Genomic DNA, 23,361 nt, shown 5'->3' on the forward strand with positions numbered 1-23,361 from the left:
TACAACAGAGAAAGTCTTGGGAAGTATGTAACAAGTCTAAAATATCTAATTCAACCTTTAAAATGGTCCCGTTTTTTAGAAGCTGACAATTTTATTTCTAAATCACACACTTAGCAATGACCCGAACTTGCAGAGTACCAGTAAGATACCTCTGACCTCTAAGAAACAGCTCATGTAACTTTTATTTTCCTCAAAGGCAAGAAAGAAGCCAATAGGTAACATCCTAGCAAAATAATCTTAAAACAGAACTTCAGAGAGCAAGTAAAGCAAACTGTGAAAGATAAATGAATTTAACTGTGTGAAAACAACTTTAAATTTTTCATTCATTTCTCACAAACTTTTATAAATATGCCAAACTCTTGTATTCCATTTCCCAAGAGACACCAACTTCAGCTGTAAGCCCGCCTCGCTCCTGCTAAGATGTCTATTTTTCTGTCTTCCATTACTCACCAACTGCATCTGGATTTACCGGTCTGGAGACATCAGCTTGCCCCATGATTATAATTGTCTTAGATGAATCCCACGACAACAAACTCTTTCTGACAAAAGCAAACTTCTCTTAAAAAGATAAATCTACGAAAGGGACCAGCAATCCTGTATCAGCGCCAATGCCAGGAACCAGCCTGAGAGCTGAAGTTTCTGTTTTGCCGGCCACTGGGTCCTTGTGGCTCTCACAAACGTCTCCACGGCAGCTCTCTTCACACAGGAATGCCTGTCATTCCAGAGTACAAAGTGTGTAGAGCACCAGTGCGGAAGGGGAGGAGACAGACAACCACATTCTGGCTGCCAGTGGCACAGCCCCAAAGTCCACACCTCCTTTTCCTGACTCTGAGCTTGGCTGGAAGCCTCCAGGTTCAAAGCCACAAAAGATGAGGAGCCTTCCCCAAAATATAGTAAAGACCCTATACATTTAATCACAACAAAACATCCCACACCATCAGCAGGGTTCAGAGTAACAGTCAAACAGTCCGTTTCAAAGGCACATTTTAGATATGGCCTTACTTGCAAAGCATCCAATTATTCTACATTTTTTGTGTTGTATATGAACTGAGTATTTATTACCTCCCCATCCACCTACACTGCAGAACACTTATCTGGTCTTCATTCTCATGTTCATGTGTGTTCGTGCATGTGCGTGTGTGTGTGTGTTGTGTGCATGTGTGTGTGTGTGTGTGTGTGTGTGTGTGTGTTGTGTGTGTGTATGTTGGGGCTGGAGAACATTTGTTGCTCTTACAGAGAATATGGGTTCCATTCCCAGAGCTCACATGGCACCTTACACCATGTATAACTCCAGTTCTAAGTGATCCAACAATCTGAGCTATGTGGGCACCAGGCGTATGGAACACATATATACATGCAAGCAAAGACACATAAAATAAACCTAATATCTAATATATATACTAAATTCTTTGGAATCTATGAAGTAAAAAATACATGATTATTTACCCCCTCCCCCTTTAGGACAGTTTCATATAGTCTAAGTTGGCCTCAAGCTGAACTATGTAGCCTTGATCCTCCTGTCTCTACCTCCTAAGTGCTGGAATTTAGACTGGCATTACAGGCTTGTACTACTATACTTAGCTATTCGATGCTGGGGATGGCCTGGGGCTTGGTTCATACTAGGCACTAGTCCAGCAACTGTGCTCCATTCCCAGTCCCAATTTTAAAAGTCTTTCATTCCATTTCTTTATTTGTGTATATGTGTGAGAGAACACACCTGTGGAGGTCAGAAAACATTATTCTTTTACCCCGTGGGTCCTGGAGATGGAACTCAGGTTTTGAGGCTTGGTGGCCAGTGCCTTTACCTGCTGAGCCATCTCAGTGGTCTCCTAGCCCCTATTATCAACTCTTTGTATACGTGTATGGTGTGAGTACATGTGTGCATGTACGCAGCGGCTCATGTGGAAGCAGAGATTGGTTGATGTCAGTCTGTCTTCTTCAGCAGCTCCAGTGGTTTCTATGCTCTATGCTGTGTTGACAAACACTGAGCCACTTCCCCAGTCCTTATTATCAGTTTTGATAGAGAAACAAACAACAAAAAGCCTCAATGGTAACAACAAAGAGACTAAAATGCCAAGGCATAAAATAAGGAAAAGCCTTGGGAATGCTCAGGGCTATGGCATAATGACACAATCTGGCTGCCAGGCTTTGGAGACTTGCTGGCAGCTCTGTCCGCGACCATCTCACGCTGTGGTAGAGGCCTTCCTAGTCATGTGCCAACTCTTCGGCATGTTTTCATTTGTGTAAACTGTTCCTTTAGACTGAAATTTCTTTCTCAAATCCAGGTGGAGAGGATTTACCCATCCTTTAAGAACTGCCTAAATCCTGCTTCCTCAGCTGAAGTCTTTCCTTAACCACGAAAATAGAATTGCCTAGAACTGTGTTGGCACCCAAAACAAGGTTTTTCCCTAGGTGCTTATAGTAATAGGAGCTATCACAGAATATGACCAGCACATAGGGGATGGGGGAGCAGTGTCTAGAGGAAATCAGAGAAGGCATAATGGGTAAAAAAAAGGAACAAATATTAAGAAACATTATCTGAAAGACAAAAAACATTATCTTCCACAACTGTAGCACAAACTAGCACTTAGAGAGGCAAAAGCAGAAAGTTCAAGTTCCAGACTAACCTGAGCTACATAATAAAATATCTCAAAACACTGAAACCAAACAATCAAACAAAAAGAATGGACTAAGCCAATGGTTCTCAACCTTTCTAATGCTATGAGCATTAAATACATACAGTTCTTCATGTTGTGATGACCCCAACCTAGCCATAAAATTACTTTCATTGCTACTTGATATCTGTAATCATAGGTGACCCCTGGTAAAAGGGTCATTTGATACCCAAAGGGGCATGACCCACAGGTTGAGAACCACTGAACTAGGCAACAGTCTTAGTGGACACCACCCTGAACTGCAATAGTCTTTACAATTCCCTAGTAGTCTAGAAGCTCTTTATGGGTAGGGAGGGACCATGACGCACTGTCCTTAAACTACCTACCAAGGCCTGATGTACATAGCCCAGTGCAGTGTACATTCAGCAAGTCTTCAACAACCCAAGTCTCCTGCCCCCAAGCATACCTTATGCAAGCTAGGTAAGCACTCAACTATGGCTCCACCAAGAAACAAAATTAATCTGGCCTGAAGCTTTGCTTATGAAATTTAGGAGCAAAAGACAATGTACCTGCCTGTGACCCCAGCATTCCGGGTGCTGAGGCAAGAGGAATGAGCCAGGGTAATAAAATAAGACCCTCTCTCAGAGATCATCAGGGCAAAGAGCATGAGCAGTGGAGGCAAGAAAAAACTGCTACGACCACAAAGTATTCTATAATTCCAAATGATTATGAGAGCTGCTAAGAAACTCACTTTAGGAGCTATAAGGATGGCTCATCGGTTAAAAGCACTGGCTGCTCTTCTAGAGGTCCTGAGTTCAATTCCCAGCAACCACATGGTGGCTCACAACCATCTGTAGTGGGATCCAATGCCCTCTTCTGGTGTGGCTTTAGTATTCTTGAATACATTAAAAAAAAAAGGGGGGGGGAGGAGGAGGGAGGAGGGGGAGGGGGAGGAGGAGGAGGAGGAGCCTTAGTCTTTTAATGAGAAAAAAAAAGCCTTATAAAAATCACATGGAAGAGTCAACTGAACTCTATTAAGGAATCCAGAGATGTCAGTGATGTAAAGAAACCAGGTGGACAGAATGGAGGGCCCACTGCATGGTTTTGCAATGTGTTGAATGTTTCCTAACAGTAGCAGTCACTGCTGCTGACTCAAAGGGATGACAATTAACTATGGCTGCTCCATCTTCCTTCTCTTTCTTTCATAACGCTTTACGATTCAACTGGCTCACAAACTGTCTCCAAATAAAAGAGACAGGAAATCTGTGCAGAATCGGCCCTCAGTCACGTATCTGTGGGTACAGTAACTGTTTAAGAATAGCCAAGGCACCTGAAAAAGCTATTCAGGAAGGTCTAGCAAGGATTCAGGTTAAGGGGCATTCCTTTCCGGCTCAAGTGCAGAAGAATCCAGCCTTTATCCTCTCCTAAATAAAAAGTCTGAGTAATGAACACCTGGTACCACAGTGAGTCAACAATAATTCCTACAAAATAACTAAGGATGACTATATAAATGTTTCTATCAAACTCACTCCAGCTAGTATTTCAAAAGTACTTTACTGATTTCATGTATAAAATAGCCCTCCCCTCAAAACTTTCATTTTTTCAGAACTAAGGAAGTATGGGGGGGTTGGTTATACAATTAAAATTTTCCATAGAACTTTTAAAATCAAAGAGAAAATTATGTTTTACATTACACACACCTTTGCTTCTGAGTTTCATTTTAAAAGCAAAACCAAATGTATACATGCTTTAGGAAAACTAAAACAGTCTAGTGAGATCAGAGAAAAGTTCAGACAACACACACCTATGCTTATCTGCCTAGCTGAAGCAGCCAGTATAGTTCTATTTTGACTTTTCTGAAAAGCTTTATAGGTGCTGTGGATAAACATGAAGCCCAAAAAACAGAACCTTCTGAGAAACAAGCTTGGTGATTGTCACTGCAACCTAAGAGCTATTTCTTTTCATGAAGAATCCTTAAATGAAGCATGATCCCACAAGGGTAGTGACTTATGCCTGTCAGTCTCAGAAGTGTGGAGGCTGAGGCCAGAGGATTGATCTGATTCTGAGTCAATTGTAAGCCACAGAGTGAGACTCTATCTCAAAAGTATATCAAATAAATAGCCAGTGGGCACACATCTTTAATCCCAGTATTCAGGAGGAAGAGGCAGACAGATTGATTTGAGTTTGAGGCTAGCCCAGTCTATATAGATAATTCCAAGATAGCCAGGGCTACACAGAGAAACCCTGTCTTGAAAAATCAAAATAAATAAATAGAAAATAAACAGAATCCAATAACCATTAAGCACTATACTCATATTCCCTGTTCCCCAGCTTAGGCACCAAGAACTGAAAGGTACTACCTACCTAAAATCTAAGGAGGAGCCACGTGGTATTTAATCATCACTGTGAAGTTGACTGGACAGAGAATCACCATGGAAACCCACATCAGGTTTTACTTAGAGGGTATCTCCAGAATGGTTTAACTAAGGCTGGCAGGTACATGGTTTGCTATGTAAGCCTGGGGACCAGAGTTTCACCTCTGGAATCTCATAAAGGTGTAGAAAAGAACCAACTCCACAGAGTTGTCACTTATCTGTCACATGAGTGCTGTGGCATGCACATTTCCACAATACACTAAATTAATAAATGTTAGAAAGGAGGTCTAACTTAGGAGAAGACTCATACTATGCATGGTCTTGGATTAAAGAGAAAGCAGAAAGACTGGTGAGGTGGCTTAGCAGGTAAAGGCACATCTTGCTCACCAGGGCATCCTCCATTGAAACTGTCAACAAAACCAATCCTTCTTCCCCTAAGGTGCTCCTTTGGTCACAAGAGCAATTACCATTAAAAACAAATCTCTTTTGGGCTGGAGAGATGGCTCAGCGGTGAAGAGCACTGACTGTTCTTCCAGAGGTCCTGAGTTCAATTCCCAGCAACTACATGGTGGCTCACAACCATCTGTAACAGAATCTGATGCTCTCTTCTGGAGAAGGTTCAAGAAAGGAACGTGCACTGGAGGTTGAAGACTAGAAAAGATGGAGAGAACAGCGTATGGCTGAGTGAGTTAGAGCAGGAGAAATGTATCATAGCTCGGAGCTCCAAGGGGCACCAGCACTAAAGATGAGGAGGGTAGATGTGGGAGAGTTGTGAAAATTCGGCACAAGGTCAGGTTCTCTGAATGCTTGATTCTCATGCCTGAGGCTTGCATGTGTCTGGATCCAAGACTACTATATACTGTATAGTATATTATGGGCTACCTGGGCTGTATACTTATATTCTAGAGGTCACTGTTGGCGGAAGTGGCACACGTCTATAATCCTAAAACTTGGGAGACATTATCAAATGGATTAGAAGGGGCAGAGCTTGAGTTAACAGTGTCATGGTAGAGCACTTGCCCAGCATACACAGCGCATGGGTTGGATTTCCAGCACAGAAAAATAGTTGGTTGTAGCCAGTGTGAGCAGGGTATGTAATCTCAGCACTGGTAGGATTGAAAGTTCAGGGCCTTCCTGGGCTACATAGAAAGGTTCAGAACCAGAACCAGGTTTGAGATTATTGTCCTAAATACACACAGAGAGATACTGAACTCTAAAGCACTGCACACATCCTGTTAAACCCAGAATTTAGAGAAAGCTTTTTGTAAAAGAAAAAAAAAATTGAACCAAATCAGTACATTTTCAAGTATGTTCTAGGAATGCTTTACCAACTGAACCATCCCCCAAGTCTGTCTGTCTGCCTGACTGTCTATCCATCCATTCAACTATCCATCCAACCACCTACCCATCTATTCTGCTTTTTGATATAAAATATGAATCTGTAGCCCAGGCTATACTGGAACCAATTATTTATTTCAAGCTAGCATCAAACTAGTGGTAATCCTCTTGCCTCAGATTCCAGAATGCTGGGATTATAGGTGTGAACCAGCAAGCAGGCATGCAATATGCTTAGAGCGTTAAGGAAAACACCAAACACTACAAGAGAAAAATGACTAACATTACTTTTAGCTTCATTTAATCTTAGAGGAATTCATCTCCTACGCCTGAAGGACTGCAACTAACTAAAGTTCATGCTTCCTCCTGCTTTTAAATAGAAGGGAAGGGCTGTATTGCTGACATACTTTTAGCTTCCAGTGTTAAAATAACATCATAAAATTTTCCTATCAGCTTTGAGACAAGACACACCAGCTCAGAGCATGGCCACTTAATAAAGACCCTTGATCAGATAGAGCAGTGGCTCTCACCTTTCCTAATGCTGACACCCTTCAGCACAGCTCCTCACAATAATAATAAAATAATAAAGTTATTTTAAATAATTTATACAAATCTGAAATTATTAAAAATTTAGGCCACCCTGGTGGACATGGTGAGTTCCGGGACAGCCCAGAGAAAGCTAGTCTCAAAAACACAAAATTAGACATAATAGATAAAATAGACCCTTGGGCCACTGTCACTCTCATCCTTCAAGGGCATCCCATGTTATTCTCTAATAACCTTAGTCTTCCATACCAAATAAACCAGGCTAGAAGAAAACTGACCTTATTTGTTTGGCAAATAAATCGCTCACTACACTAACAAATGGCTTCTTACATTTTTTAAATGATACAATTTTAATTAAATAAAAACAGGTAGGGCCAAAGAGATGGCTCAGCAGTTAAGAGCACTGACTGCTCTTCCAGAGGTCCTGAGTTCAATTCCCAGCACCCACATGGTGGTTCACAACCATCTGTAATGGGATCTGATGCCCTCTTCTGATGTGTCTGAAGACAGCTACAGAGTACTCATACACATTAAATAAATAATTTTTTAAAATAGGTATAACAGGAGAGTTGGTTAAGAGTACGTGTTCTTGCAAAAGACTAGGATTCAATTCTCAGCACCCACATGGTGGCTCACAACCATCTGTAACTCCAGTCCAGGCACACACATGCTGTATAGCATATGTATATATATATATATGTATACATATATATACACACACACATATATATAATAGGCAAAATACTCACATACTTAAAATAATTTTTAAAAATAGGTATTCCCAGCCAGAAGGTGATAACGCACATGTTTTGTCCCAACACTCAGAAGACAGAGGAAATTGGACTCTGAGTTCAAGGCCAGCCTGGTCTACAAAGCAAGTTCTAGGACAGTGAGGGCTACACAAAGAAATCATGTCTGGGAATGGGGGTAGAGGGGGAAGGCTAAAGAGGACATAGCTCAGTTCAGGTAGTACCTGCCTAGCATGCACAAGAATTGGGCTCAAACCCCAACATTGCATAAACCAGTTGTGGCACACACCTGTAGTCCTTAAACTCATTTGAATTCACTTTATAAGGCCAGCCAAACTGGGTTGCATGAAATCCTGTCTAAAAATACTTGAAAAGGACCATCAAACCAAGCAGAGTGGTATTCTTGGCCATTCTCGTCTGCATAGTGAATTCCAAGCCATCCCCAGTATACATAGTGAGATCCTGTCCGAAAACTGGGTAGAGGGAGTTGACTCTAAATGGCTCAGTTGGTAAAGATACTTGCTGCCAAGCCTGACTACCAAAGTTTGATCCCCAGACTCCACATGGTAGAAGGAGACTCTTGAAAGTTGTCCTCTGACCTCTACACTGCTGTGCTGAACATATATACACACAAAAAAATTAAATATGAAAAACTCCACAAATTAAATGTGAAATTCATTTACATGTCATATACAAAGTACAGGCAAAGGAAATTTTATACAACGTTCTTATATTTGTTCTCAGATGTGACCCAACTCTTGTGGGATTCAGGCCACCCTGCTGGGTTGGACAGGAACTCAGGCCTGTCCTGAGTTCTAATGGGAACCCTGATTCTCAGCTGAGACAGTGGAAGCCAAGGGAACAGCAGGCAGGTAGTTTCCTGGACTGCCATAAATCAGGAATTCTTACCATAGGCACCACACTGCCCCTTTGGGCACTGGCCACACCTCAAATCCTGCCCTCGCAGGCAGATGTGACCGCAGTTCACATAAGCTAGGCAGAAGCTACAGGCAAAAGCAGAACTGTCCCCACATATGTAGACAAGGTCTTCCTAAGCCCTCAGGCCAAGCCAATAGGAAGTACTGGTAGTCAGACTCCAAACTATTTCAAAACTATATTTATAGGGGAGCTTGGGTAAAAAGTAAAGAGACACATGTAAAAATCATTCCTCTGCTTGAGATCCTTTGTTGTAAAGAGCTGATAACACCTCCTATTGGGAAGAGATTTTTCTCTCCCGAAGCTTCTTGCATCCTTGCTGAAGCCTTTCACTGGCTCAGTTCAGCTTTGCCTAGCGTCCCATGGCGGTGGCAGAAACATACCCCTGCCGAGCCCAGCAGCTGAGCACTGGTCTCCCAGACCCAGCAGCGAAGCAGCAGCTGAGCTTGGGTCTCCTCCCTGCTTGCCTGAGCTTGCACACACCAGCTGGACCCAGCGTCGGAGATGGCAGAGGCTACCCTAACTACAGCAAGAGAGCGGTGTGGGATTTCTAGCACCAGGTCCCACACACTCTCACTCAGGCAGGCACAACTTTCCAATTTTATTATCGCTCAAAGAGTTTCAGACTTTGTAAAATCTCAGATTCTATTTTATGTCTATGAATCCTTTTCTGTGTGTCTATGTACAATGCATACAGTGTCCTCAGATGCCAGAAGAGGGCACTAGAGCCCCTGGAACTGAAATTGCAGAGGGTTGGGTCACTGGGACTCAAACCCAGGTGCTCTGTAAGCATCCAGTGCTCTTAACCTGAGCCATTCCTGCAGTCTCATTACAGATCTGAGATTAGGATGTCCAAACCCAGCTGCAGTAGAAATCTTTAGTGTTGCACGCACTGTCCAGCCCATGGCTACTCTGGCCTCACTTATCTCCTTGTGCTTTCCTTCCTTTCTTTTTTCCTTTCTTCCTTCCCTGTTCTTTGAAAAGATCTCACATAATGTAGGCATTGTCTTGTAACCCAGGAGGATGGCCTCCTGTATGCATATCCCAGTGTCCGGTCACATCTCACTGTCTGCAGCTTTATACTGACACCATCTTTAGGAACAGTCACTGTGCTATGAAAATAAGTTCAATCTCCCCAATCCTGAAAATAATTTCAAGAATAACTTGACAAAACTAGGTTTATTAACAAGGTGCTGACTGCCCTCTAGTGTTCAAACTAAAGATCTCCCAATGAGCTCACTACTGTGAAACCTCCAATATGCTCAACCACCTAGGGTCATTAAAACCAGACAAATAAACAAATAAGTATCATCTCAGTTAAGGTTAAAAATGTAACCTGAACTTCCTGATTTTTCCCGCAAGGTCAGAAAGTTCAGCCTCAGTCACATCAATGGCAAGAGAACAAGACAGAAGAAAATAAATAAATATCTGAAATACATTTTCTAAGGCCTGGGGATATAGCATGTGGTAAGGTTTTACAATGCCTGCACATGCACATGAGGTACGTCTCTCCTAACCACTGACTCAACTTTCCAGTCCCTTACATCTAACTTGCAATATAGCAAAGTCTGGAAAGCAGAAGCTCCTTAGGACCCTTAAATTTATGTTAAAAGTATGACTGGAACCCAGCACTGTCTTGCACTCAGGAGGCAACGGCAGAGGGATCTCTAAAAGTTCAAAATCAACCTGGTCTACATAGTGAGTTCCAGGCCAGCTGGAGCTACAAGATTCTGTCTCAAAAAAAAAAAAAAAAAAAGAAAGAAAAAAAAAAGAAAAACAAATGAGGCTGGAAAGATGGCTCAGTGGTAAAGAGCATTGGCTGTTCTTCCAGAGAACCCAAGTTCAATTCCCAGCAACTACACAGTAGCTCACAACTGTCTGTAACTCCAGTTCTAGAGGATCTGATGCCCTCACACTAATGCATATAAAATAAAGTTAAATAAGTTAAACAAACAAACAAGAACACCAAAACCCTAGTTCTGGGGGTGGTTGCAGAGGCAGGAGGATCTCTGTGAGTTCAAGGCAGACTAGTCTACATAAGCTCCAGGACAGCCAGGACTTGGTAGAGAGATCCTGTCTCAATAGCAAAAACTAAAAAAATAAAACAAACAACAAAAGCTAACAGACTAGAGTATGAACAGATGCTGAGAGCAGAAAGTCTGACAGGCACTGCTCTACATCAGCATCCTGAGCATGAGATAATGCACTCAAAGCTGTAACAGGTAAGGACAAAGCACAAGCATCAATAAAAGTACAGGCCACACTCACCAAGTGGATCTTCCATGGCACTATTAACCAGTGTAGGGAGAGGAGGAATAGTTTCTGAAAAGAGAAAAGGTAAACACAGTACTGAAAACATCAAATTTACCATTTTTCAAGTTTTTTTAAAACAACAACTCACTAACACTTAAATAAGTATCTAAGATTTATTGAAATAAATGACTTATTAAATAGAACACTGTAACTGGAGTGTGGTGAGACTCAGCAAACGAAAGCATCTACTTTACAAGCCTGACGACCTCGTCTCCATCCCTGGAACCCTCGGAAAATGCAAGATGCGGTGGCATGCAGCTATAACCTCTGCATTCCTAAGGTGAAATGGGGGAGTGACAAGACGTTCACCTGAGCACTCCTGGGCCAGCTAACCTAGGGTATGTAGCCCAGCAGAAACAAGGTAGAAGGCCAGGAGGTAGCAGCTAATGTCTTTAATGCCAGCACTCAAGAAGAAAAGGCAGGAAAATCTCTGAGTTCAAGGATAGCCAGGGCTACACAGAGAAACCCTGTCTTGGGGCTGGAGAGAGAAGACTCAGTGGTTAAGAGCACTGGCTGCTCTTCCTGAGTTCAATTCCCAGCAACCACATGGTGGCTCACAACCATCTGTAATGGGATCTGATGCCCTCTTCTAGTGTGTCTGAAGACAGTGACAATGTACTCATGCAAAAAATAAATAATTCTTATGAACAAAACCAAAAAACTACCTCGGATTGTTCTCAAACTCTCACACGAACACTGTGTCATGCATGCGAGCCCACACTCCCGCACTGACACACAGAGACACACAGAATGAATAAATATTTCTAAAAAGAACACTGCCTTCTGGGAGTTTTAAGGGGTATTACTGGGACACACACACAACAAACTAAAATATCAGGAAATATCAAGTCTAGTTTTCTTTCTCGTGTTTCCTGCTGTTTGAGATAAGACCTCACTACTCTTCATTTGAAATACATTGTCCTCAGTCTCCTAAAACATACTGAATCTCCATCTTGCATCCAATGGTATGTAAAGAAAAGGGCAAAGTTTTGTGTTAATCAAAAACAAACCTGCAGGGTGGAACCTCTTGAGTTTGAGGCCAGCCTGATCTACAAACTGAGTTCCAGACAGCCAGAGCTACATAATGAAACAACTTACATAAACATTTGAGAAGAAAGGAGGAGGACATCTCAGGGAGAAAGTAATTTTATGAAAGAAATTGTCTTTTTAGGTGCAAGAATCTAAATTGAGGTCACTCACATATGAAAATAAAACAGAAAAATGTTTTCTTTTGTTTAGCTTTTTAAAGATTTATTTATTTTATGTATGAGTACTCTGTCTTCCAGACACACCAGAGGAGGACATCAGATCCCATTACAGATGGTTGTGAGCCACCATGTGGTTGCTGGGAATTGAACTCGGGACCTCTAGAAGAGCAGTCAGTGATCTTAACCACTGAGCCATCTCTCCAGCCCCAGAAAAGTTTTTCAAAAACTTCTTGCTGTTGTTTTTTGAGACAGGGTTTTACTTTGTAGCTGGCTTGCCAGTTTATGGAGATGCCCCTGTCACTATCTCTTGAGTACTGGTATTAAAGGTCTCCAACACTATGTCAAACTAAGAATTATGACTGAATATAAATATCCACTCAACTTCTCAAGGGTCAAATCTGCCTCATCTAGCGTTGTTCCCAGGCCAGTTTCCTAGGCAATCACTCTATGGTTTGTCCTAAGCACTTCCCCTAATCAACAGAGTGAATGCAAACTCTAACCAGAGTCAATTATGAGCAGAGAGAACAGGGATTAAGGTGGGGTTTTAGAGTAGACTACTAGGCAGGATAGATACAGGGTCAAACTTACAGCACAGATTTCCTCTGGCACAAGGCACTGCTGGTTCTTAAGTTTCAGCAGTAGCAGGCAGTGCTATGGGAAGGAAATGTACTACTTGACTAGATGTAGCAGACACTGGAAGACAAGAAAACAGCAGCTACGATGAGACTGGCATTGAGAAATGACTGCCAAGCTCAACTGCTGAGACAGAAAATGAAAACTAACAGGTGAGAGAGATTGACTGTCATCTGACAGGTAGACAGAAAAGCCTCAAAGTATCCTTGGTAACCTCCAGAGTTCATCTCTCTTGCAGCAAGATGGCAGAAAGCTGAGGACCAGCCTAAGAACCAATCATCAGAGTAGCCCAGCTCCAGAGGTAGTTAGTTCACCATAGAAGGTATATGATCCTATGTGTGCTGTGGTATACCATATATGTGTGCTGTGATATACTATCCTATGTGTGCTGTTGTATATGATCCTATGTGTGCTGTGGTATACTATATATGTGTGCTGTGGTATACCATATATGTGTGCTGTGGTATATGATCGATCCAATGTGTGCTGTGGTATACCATATATGTGTGCTGTGGTATACTATCCTATGTGTGCTGTTGTATATGATCCTATGTGTGCTGTGGTATACTATATATGTGTGCTGTGGTATACTATCCTATGTGTGCTGTGGTATATGATCGATCCAATGTGTGCTGTGGTATACTATATATGTGTGCTGTGGTATACTATATATGTGTGCTGTGGTATACCATATATGTGTGCTGTGGCATATGATCCTATGTGTGCTGTGGTATATTATATATGTGTGCTGTGGTATACCATATATGTGTGCTGTGGTATACTATCCTATGTGTGCTGTGGTATATGATATTATGTGTGCTGTGGTATACCATATATGTGTGCTGTGGTATACTATCCTATGTGTGCTGTGGTATATGATCGATCCAATGTGTGCTGTGGTATACTATATATGTGTGCTGTGGTATACTATCCTATGTGTGCTGTTGTATATGATCCAATGTGTGCTGTGGTATACTATATATGTGTGCTGTGGTATACCATATATGTGTGCTGTGGTATATGATCGATCCTATGTGTGCTGTGGTATACCATATATGTGTGCTGTGGTATACTATCCTATGTGTGCTGTGGTATACCATATATGTGTGCTGTGGTATATGATATTATGTGTGCTGTGGTATACCATATATGTGTGCTGTGGTATACCATATATGTGTGCTGTGGTATATGATATTATGTGTGCTGTGGTATACCATATATGTGTGCTGTGGTATACTATCCTATGTGTGCTGTGGTATATGATATTATGTGTGCTGTGGTATACCATATATGTGTGCTGTGGTATACTATCCTATGTGTGCTGTGGTATATGATATTATGTGTGCTGTGGTATACCATATATGTGTGCTGTGGTATACTATCCTATGTGTGCTGTGGTATAGCAACAGAAAGGCCTGGAATGGGAAAGAACAAGATGTTAGTGTATGGAATCAAGATATCTAGCTGATGCCTGCTGTGGCTTAGATGTGGTAAGAACCTTGTCCCCTGGGTGCTGGTATTGGAAAATGGAACCTTTAAGAGATAGGCCTAATGGAGAGAGAACACTTAGGTACTTTGAGGGAACTGTTAAGTTTATGAGAGGACAAACTGTTGTAAAGACCTGAGCCTGACCTTTTTCCCTCCCGTGTGTGCCCCCTGCCACTGCCATGTCATGGGCAGTAAGGTTCTCACCAGAAGTCCTCAGCAAAAGGTGAAAAACTTACTAGTTCACAGCACTTAGGAAACTCTGTCTAATCATTACTTAACCACTAAGCCAAACAAGTGCAGACTGCAGTTGGTACATAGAACAAAGAACACACACTTCACAGGTTTAATCCAAGAGAGCCACCAAAGCAAGACCAAAAGAAACCCACAACAAGGAAGTTTATTTCAAGGCTGCCAGATCATATTCCTTTAAATGACCAATACATATATCCCTGTGTGTATGTAATGTGTTTGTGTGCAAAGCCAAAGAAAAAAGGGTCTAAAAAGCAAAAGAGCCAACAAATAAATAGAAATGGATGGTTTGTAATTAGGCAGGAAAAAGCAGTCCAAAAAAGTTGAATTGGGGACTGGAGAGATGGCTCAGTGGTTAAGAGCACTGGCTGCTCTTCCAGAGGTCCTGAGTTCAATTCCCAGCAACCACACGTTGGCTCACAACCATCTGTAATGAGATCTGATGCCCTCTTCTGGTGTGTCTGACAACAGCTACAGTGTACTTATATATAATAAATAAATAAATCTTTAAAAAAAGCTGAATTGGTCCAGGGTAGTTCTTTAATCCCAACAGTCAGGAAGTAGAGGCAGTCCAACTTCTGTGAGTTAAGAGACTAGCCTGGCCCTACATAGCAAGTTCTAGGCCAGCCCCAGGGTACATGGTAAAACTGTCTTTAAAAAAAAGGCGGGGGGAGGGGGGAGAAAAGGAAAAAAAAAGCTAAGTAAAGGAATCCTAGCTGTTAAAAGATTTAATACTACTAAATCTAAAGAATAAAAAAGCTATCTATGAATGCAGCTCAGTAGAAAACACATTTCACAGGATTTGCTCTAACAGCACAAGAAAGGGGTCATGTCTAATTAATTACTTAATTTTTGTTTGTTTGTTTTCAAACCCTGGCCTTACTCTGTAGTTCAGACTGGCCTAGACCTTTGTGCCTAGTGTGGCCCAAACTCACTGCACACCTCAGCTAGCCCCCTGGGTGCTGGGGTTACAGGTGGGAGCCACCACACCAGGACAGGAGTCTCGGGGACTAGCAATCCAAGTGCATGCTTGCTGTGTCCAGTCATGGAGGGTGGACACTGCTGCTTTGTTTAGGCTGTCTGGAGAGGTTATCAGAATCAGAGTGTGAAAACCTAAGTGTTACATACTCTCAGCATTCCAGACCACTCTCTCTCCTAGACACACAGCTAAACATGTTTACACTCCATTCCATTCCATGTTCAAAACTACTCCCTCTACCTAGAATAACCTTAGAGCTTGGGAGAGAGTTCTATCTGGAAAGTGCTGTCTTGCACCCATGATGATCTAAGTCTGACCACTAGAAGACAAGTTGGCTTAAAAATAAATGAATAAATAAAATAAAGGCTAGAACAGGAAGATTCCCAAGGTTTGTTGGACAGGCAGCCTGACCTACTTGGAAAGTTCCAGGCCAATAGGAGACCCGGTCTCAAACACTGTGTGCATCTGAGGAAGGATATCCAAGGTTGGCCTCTGGCCTCCACATGTAGTCATGTATCCGTGTGAACACACATACCTTATAAGAAGGTGGTGGAGGAAGAGTAAGACAAGAACCGGGAGAGTGACAGGTGCCTGAGTTCTTACTCTAAGACCATACTGGAAAAAACACCATCTATACTGCTTCCTGTACTGTTTACCAAAACACAAATCTTTTTTCCCCAGATAGGGTTTCTCTGTGTAGCCCTGGTTATCCTGGAACTCACTCTGTAAACCAGGTTGCCTCAAATTCAGAGATCCATCAACCTCTGCCTCCTGAGTGCTGATATTAAAGATGTAAGCCCAAAACCAGTGCCTAGCCCAAAACAGAATATTAAGCTAGACATATTGGTACGTGCCTTTAATCCCAAAATTCAGGAGAATTATTGCAATTTCAAGGCCAGTGAGTTCCAGGCCAAGAAGGGTCATGCTATCAAGTGTGACCCCAGCCTCAAACAAAACAATATAATTATTTAGTCCTCATCCAAATTTTATAAATTTATTTTTTATTAATTTTTTTTCTCTTTTGGTTTTTCAAGACAGGGTTTCTCTGTGTAGCTCTGGCTGTCCCAGAACTCATTCTGTATAATAGGCTGGCTTTAAACTCAGAAACCAACCATGCTCTACCCCAAGTGCAGGGATTAAGGGCATGTGCCACTACTGCCCAACTCTAAATCTTATTTTCATTTGAAAAATTATGTGTATGTGTTTGCCTATATGTATGTACATGCACCACATGTGAGCCTGTGGCCCTTAGAGGCTAGAAGAGGACAACTGATCCCTGGACTTACAATGGTTATATGATGTGGGTGCTAGGAAGGAAACCTAGATCCACTGCAAATACACAGTGCTCTCAACTGCTGGGTGATCTCTCCAACTCCAGAGTGTTTATTTATTGTGTGTGTGTGTGTGTGTGTGTGTATGTGTGCACATGTGTGCGCCACAGCATGCATGTCGAAGTCAGCATGCAAGAGTTGGTTCTCTCCTTCTACCATGTATGTGGGTTATAGGAATTAAACTCAGTTTAACCTAGCTTGATGTCTTCATTGCCTGATCTATCTCAGCCCCAGGTCCCTATCTATTTTTAAATGTATCTCTATTCAGCACAGTTATACTGCTGTATTTCTGTATTGCCTTGGAGTGCTGGAGACTGTGCTATACATCATTACATCATCCTGCTCTTGAAACATGCCGCTTCTACCATACAACAGCAAAACAAAAATATTTGCTGCATAAAAGATCCATTTTAGTTCTAATACTCTCCAAAACTATACCTGATCACTTTTGGTATTCCTTCATTCATGGGACACTGAGCAAATAATGTTCCAAGAGAACAATCAGAGCTGAGGCTAGAAAGGGGGCTTAGTGGTTAAGAGCAAGGGCTGCTCTTAAAGAGGTCTCAGGTTTGATTCCTAGCACCCTCATCAGGGCTCACAACTGCCTAAAACTCCAGGTCCATGGGATCCAATATCCTTTTCAACAAGACTCGAAAGCACATGGTACATATGCACACACTCAAGTGCACACACATAAAACTTGAATACCAAGCTGTGTGCTACGCAATAAACATGAAGAATAAGGCCTTATCCCATGCTGGTGATGTAGCTCAGTGGTCATTAGAATTGCCATTATGACAATGCTGTAAAAAATAAAAACAAACTTTCTTTAATGAAGAATAAATGGTTAGAGATAGCTCCTGTTAAGATACAAAAGAAAGGGTGGGGGGCTGGAGATGGCTCAGTGGTTAAGAGCACTGGCTGCTCTTCCAGAGGTCCTGAGTTCAAATTCCCAGCAACCACATGGTGGTTCACAACCATCTGTAATGGGATCTGATACCTTCTGTTGTGTCTGAAGACAGCAACAGTGTACTCATATACATAAAGTAAATAAATAATTTTAAAAAAGAAAAAGAAAGGGTGGGAAGATAGAATTTGTCCATCATATACAGGCCCCAGCATGGCAACAAGACAGCCTCCCCCATTCCCCTCAAAACACCTCCAAGTTTTACAAGGGGACAGACTTTTGGTCCAGGATCCACCCACTCACTTTTCCTTTGCTAGAAGCAGCAGTAGCAGCAATGGAGGGGAGGAGAGAGAGGAGGAAGAAGAGGAGGAAGAGGAGGAAGATGCTCAGGCCACTTGTTCCTATAAACATTCCATTAGGTCAAGCAAGAAACCATCATCCCCATGTTCAAAATGAAAACCCAAAGCCCAAGGGTATGACATAAACCCAGGCATGTGGTACAGGGCTATATCTCAGTACTTTTGAGACTGAGGCAGGAGGATCCTTTCGGGTGTCAGGCTAGCCTCAGCTACATAGTGAATGTCAGGCCAGTGTGAGCTACATATAAAGACCCTGTTTCAAACAAAACAATTTAATTTTTAAAATATAAGATTAAGATGTCTGTACAATGGTTGGGTCTTATACTTAGTGTGAATTTACCTTCCGTCTCTTTTGCCCCCTCAACTTAGAATGAGTCGATAAGTTCTGTAAACCTCCAGGGGTGACTGGTATTCTTCACTGCTCTGTCCTCGGGGCCTAAAGCACTGCCTTTCATTCGTGGCTCAATGAATAAAAAGATGGATCTGGAAATAAAGCAGACTGACATTTTACAGAGAGAAGGGCAAAATAAATCCTTCTTCACCACAGCATCAAAACAAAATGGATCTAAAGGCTGAACTAGTTTCCAATCTAGCACTGGGACAGTTGAGGCAGCAGTGAGAGTTTGAGGGTAGCCTGGGCTATGTGTCAAGATCCTATTCCAATCCTATCCCAAAAAGAAAAAACTAAGAGAAAGAACGTAGACTAATTACACTGACTCATTTCCACTGGAATGTTATGCATTTTACTTAACCATTTAAGTACAAGAGTTGAAGCAGGCTGCTGTTTCTGATGTCACAGTCACGGCATGTACCAACAGAAAACTGAGTGAGATTAAGCTGCAGGTTAAGTCTGACCGAAAGTTTTTAACTAAGCATACTCTGAAAAAGTACATTCATTTGAGTTCTGTGTTTCAGGAGCTAAAGCTGCCTTATCTACTTCTCTTACAGGCATACTTCCTAACAACCCTTTAACCACCTTCTTTCCTCCTCTTTTTTCCCCAAAATATGGTCTTACTATGTAGCTCTGGCTGACCGAAAACTTGTTATGAAGACCAGGCTGGCCTCAAATGTAACCACCTTTTAATAAAAGCTTAAAACCACAACTTAGTAATTCATCACCCTTTTGTCCCCAAGGCCACATAAAATTGCTATTCTGCCTAGACACAGGAAAACCAAGCCAGAGTGAAGGCAGCAATCTTATGCAAAAGACTTCATGGTTCTATGAATTTCAGTTCCTTATAAATCAGTTTGTTTGGAATGGAAAATATTTCCATAATTTTTTCTCTTATATTCAGATATCAGCAAAGTAAAGCAGTTTGTGGAAATATGATTGGCAGCTGCATTACAGCTGAGGAAACAGAAAGCCCGTGGCTTGCTATTTCTTTCAGCTTTCCTACCTGGGCTAACTGTATGCTTTGGACTAGTCACTTAACATTTCAGAGGCAGGGTTGTATCAACTGTGACGTGAGAACCAATACCTCCTGTAATTGTGGTAGACATGTAATAGTTATACGATGTGTATTAATAAGACTTATAAAAATGTATACAGCTTTTCAAAAATAGCATGGACCCCACCATCCTGTTTGAGGAAACAAGCCAGAAAGTAGTGACCCTGCTAGAAAAATCAGTTTAAGAGGTGCGTTGGTGCCACCATAATAATCTTAGCACTTGGAAAGGCAAAGGCAAGTTAGGAGAGCTCAAGACCAGAGTGAGCAACAGAGTGACCCAGCCTCCAGTAAATACATTTCTATTCCCAATGATTGAAGAACAGCCGGGACTAGAGGCATAAGCTGAGTTGCACACGGTCAAAATCCTGGATTCCACTCCAAGCACAACAAAAAATGAAAAACAAAACTGTGGGCTAGCAAAATGGCTCGGATAAAAGCTCTTGCCCTGCGTGCGAGCCTGGTCATCTCAGTTCCGTTCCAGGGACCCACATGAAAGTAGGAGAGAACCATCTCCACAGAGTTCTCTAATAAAGATGCAGCTGTATTGTCTCCACTTTCTGCCCTCCCAGACACATTCAAGCAACTTTTTTGAGACAAGATCTTAATTCTGTAGACCTAGCTGGTCTTGAATTCATGTTCCTCTTTCCATATGCCACTACAACTACTTAGGGAAGACAACCTGTATGAAATACCTTCCACCTCGATACATTAACGCAATCTAAGAGTCTCAAAGTCATTTCCTTTAGGAAACGTCAAACAAAATAAAGAAGAGTTTATTTGCCGACATTTCTAGGGTGGGAATTTCGCCTCAAAACACCTTTCCTGATTCAAGTAAAGGAGTCCCAATTATCCTCCCTCAAGGAATTTGAAATGCTAATCAATTTTTCAAAGGGTTTCTACTTTGGCCTTTAAAAGCCCCTACTCTAAGTCTCGAGATTCATTCTTGGACAGGACATACATTTACCACTATCTAACCAAACCGATCAAATCCACGCAAGTCAGCGGTGTTCAGTAAGAACATATTTTTTCACGCTCTCCCTAAATTGCCTTTTTTTTTTCACCTGATTTTTAAAAAAATGCTTTCTAGAATCTACTGGGTTTCTAGGTTTTTCTACAAAGCAGGTGCTTTCAGTACGCTGCCTTTTTCTTTAGTTTTTGTTGTGGGCAAATGAAGTGCTGAAGACTGCAAGCAATGAATGATGATATTAGTCGCTCTCCTCGGATTTTCAGATTCCCGAAGCAAGGATTCGCTTGGGTTCTTTGCCGCCGCCGCCTCCCACCCCACCCCCACCATCGCAGCTGCCACACGTATCGCAGCAAATTTCCATTCTTTCTCGGTTTCCGGGATTGAGGCTCTATCTAAGTCTCACTTCTTTTTCTTAGACTCCATCCACTAGAGGAGAAAAGCGCCTTGAGTTTTGATCCCTAGTTACCGGAGGCTGACATTTAGAAAGTTGGACAATAACTTCCAGGTTTCCACTGAAACTATGCCAGGCTCCTAAGTCTCTGCTCTGCTCAGCCAGGAAGGATGCAGAGGTCTGAGGGAGGTCACTTTTGAAAGATGGACTTTGACCCGATCCAGTTACAGTAACCGGATCCCCAGGAGCAGTCCCCAGCAGGACGTGCGGGCTCCCCTGGAGACCGCGACTCTTAGGACTGCAACAAAAGGGGGAAAAGCGGCGCAGACAAAAGGGCCCAACGGAGGCTGGGGGGCGGAGAGCGTGAGTCTGCGCGGGCCGGACACAGGCGGAGACACCGCCGCGGGACCGTTGTGGGAGGGCCGAGGAGGGAGGAGGCTAAGGCCCGCCACGCCCTGGCTGCACGGACCGCAGCCGGCGCCGTTACCCCCCTACCCAGGTCCGGACCGCGACCCCCAGCCGAGTTGAGACCGCCGCTGCTGCGCGCGCGCCGGAGGCGCTCACTTTCCCTAGTTTGGGGAACTCACCCAAGTCGCCGCTGCCTCCTCTGGCTCTACGGCACTTTCTCCCGGAAATCCTACCTGGTCTCTGGCCGCCTGGCTCCAGCCAGAGCCTTCGGCCCCAGGGGAGGGGGGAGGCGGAGGGAGCGGGCCGGACAGTGAGGGTAGGAAGTGCCACCGCAGAGCCTCACGGGACTTGTAGTCCACCTCAGTGGCCAGCCGGGTGGCGAGCGGGACAAAATGGCGGGAACTGCAGGCCCTCCGCTGCTAAGTGCCTGGCCCCCTACTCTGCCGATCTGGGCATGCGCCGCCCGCGGCCGGTGCACTGCACATAAATGGATTTGGGCTGCTTGCCCAGTTCTGAGCAAGGCGAAGGTCTCGGGGCTTGGGAGGACACGTTCACTAACAGACTCTCCCGGCGATGCCCAAGAAAGGATGTGTGTGTAGTACTCTACAAAAAGAGTCAAGTCTGTCTCAAACTATTGAGAGCCAGTTTGAAGTATAAAAAACTTACAAGCAAGTTACCCGTAAGGTTGTATGAAAGTACGGAACCCAGCCCATTAAGCGCAGACATTCTACATCCACACTCCCAAGTGTTTGAATTTTTTTCCCCACTATTACCTAGTGGAAGCCACCATCTGTCTCTAAGTGGCAGTCACTCCAGGCTCCAGGGCTATCATCACCCTACAGACACCCTCCTTGCAGCTGTTGGAAGATCTTTGTAAATGCCAGACCCATGGGTCACACCCATATTAGACCTAAATGTATACATAAGATACATACAGAGGGAAACATAGGAGAAAATTTTATGCCTTCGAATACATAAATTCATAACATTAAAAGGTAGCAATAAATTACAACCCAGTTGTGGTGGCATATACCTAAGTGCTAAGTTCCCTGGAGACAGGGGCTGGAGTATTGCTGTGAGTTCGAAATCAGTTTAGTCTACAAAGTTCCAGGCCAGTCAGAATTACAAAGTGAGACCCTGTCTCAAAACAAACACACCCAACAATAAATAATACAGGCCAGCCAGATGCCGTCTGGTAACATAATAAGAACAATAATAATAATGGTTAGAGAGATGGCTCAGTGGTTAAGAGCACTTGCTGCATTTCCAAAAGGGGCTGAGATCTGTTCCCAGTACTATATACATCAGGGAGCATACAGCTGTCTGTAACTACAGCTCCAGAGGATCTGAACCTCTGGCTCTGTGGGCACCTGCACTCATGTGCACATAATGTATGCAGACAAATACTCACCTACACATAATCAGAATTAATAGAAATAAATCATTAGGGGGCTGGAGAAATGGTTCAGTGGTTAAGAGCACTGACTGCTGTCCCAAAGTTTCTGAATTCCAGTCCCAGCAACCGCATGGTGGTTCACAATCATCTGTAATGAGATCCGATGCCCTCTTCTGGTGTGTTGGAAAAGAATGACAGTGTACTCATAAAAGAATAAATATATTGCTTTCTGCTTTTAGCCCCCCCCTCCCAGCCCACCCGCCACCATGCCCTACACAGAAGACGCCACAACCGTGACCGACCATCATCACTGTTTCCAATAGGCCTCAAGCGGAGGATGGCACTTCTCTGAGCTTCGTGAGGGTCGAGGGCCGCACGACCTGTACAGTGCCTATGACTATACAATACCACCCATGGAGAAGGCCTTTGTGAAGACAGACATTCAGATAGCCGTTCCTTCTGGGCGCTATGGAAGAGTAGCCCCACGTACTGGCTTGACTGTCAAGCACTTCATAGATGTAGCAGCTGGTGTCATAGACGAAGATTATAGAGGGAATGTTGGCGGTGTGCTGTTCAATTTTGGGAAAGAGAAGTTTGAGGTGAAGAAAGGTGATCGGATAGCGCAACTCATTTGTGAGCGGATTTCTTATCCAGACTTAGAGGAAGTGCAAACCCTGGATGACACTGAGAGGGGCTCAGGAGGCTTCGGCTCCACGGGAAGGAATTAA

General features: G+C 43.1%; 2 protein-coding genes across 5 annotated transcripts in view; one reads left to right on the top strand and one right to left on the bottom strand.

Annotated features, from left to right (window-relative positions):
• Positions 1–21,497, bottom strand: part of PHACTR4 (phosphatase and actin regulator 4) — a 67,088-nt gene extending 45,591 nt beyond the window's left edge. For 2 of the 4 annotated variants that reach the window (XM_080920653.1, XM_080920650.1), the window contains exon 1: positions 451–591. In XM_080920653.1, coding sequence (XP_080776779.1) covers positions 451–496 — 46 coding nt within the window. In that variant the 5' untranslated portion in view covers positions 497–591. Of the gene's footprint in view, positions 1–450; positions 592–10,824; positions 10,879–18,363; positions 18,381–21,416 lie in introns of those variants that run through there. The other 2 variants (XM_080920651.1, XM_080920652.1) reach the window with 2 other exon arrangements.
• Positions 21,498–21,629: 132 nt separating this feature from the next.
• Positions 21,630–23,361, top strand: LOC308424320 (deoxyuridine 5'-triphosphate nucleotidohydrolase-like; the record flags this gene model as incomplete). Its single annotated transcript, XM_080921250.1, has 2 exons — positions 21,630–21,764; positions 22,957–23,361. 2 exons carry the CDS (start codon positions 21,630–21,632, stop codon positions 23,359–23,361), a joined length of 540 nt encoding a protein of 179 aa, XP_080777376.1.

Source organism: Micromys minutus (assembly GCF_963924665.1).
Source record: "Micromys minutus genome assembly, chromosome: 9".
In the NCBI taxonomy this organism is placed as follows: domain Eukaryota; kingdom Metazoa; phylum Chordata; class Mammalia; order Rodentia; family Muridae; genus Micromys; species Micromys minutus.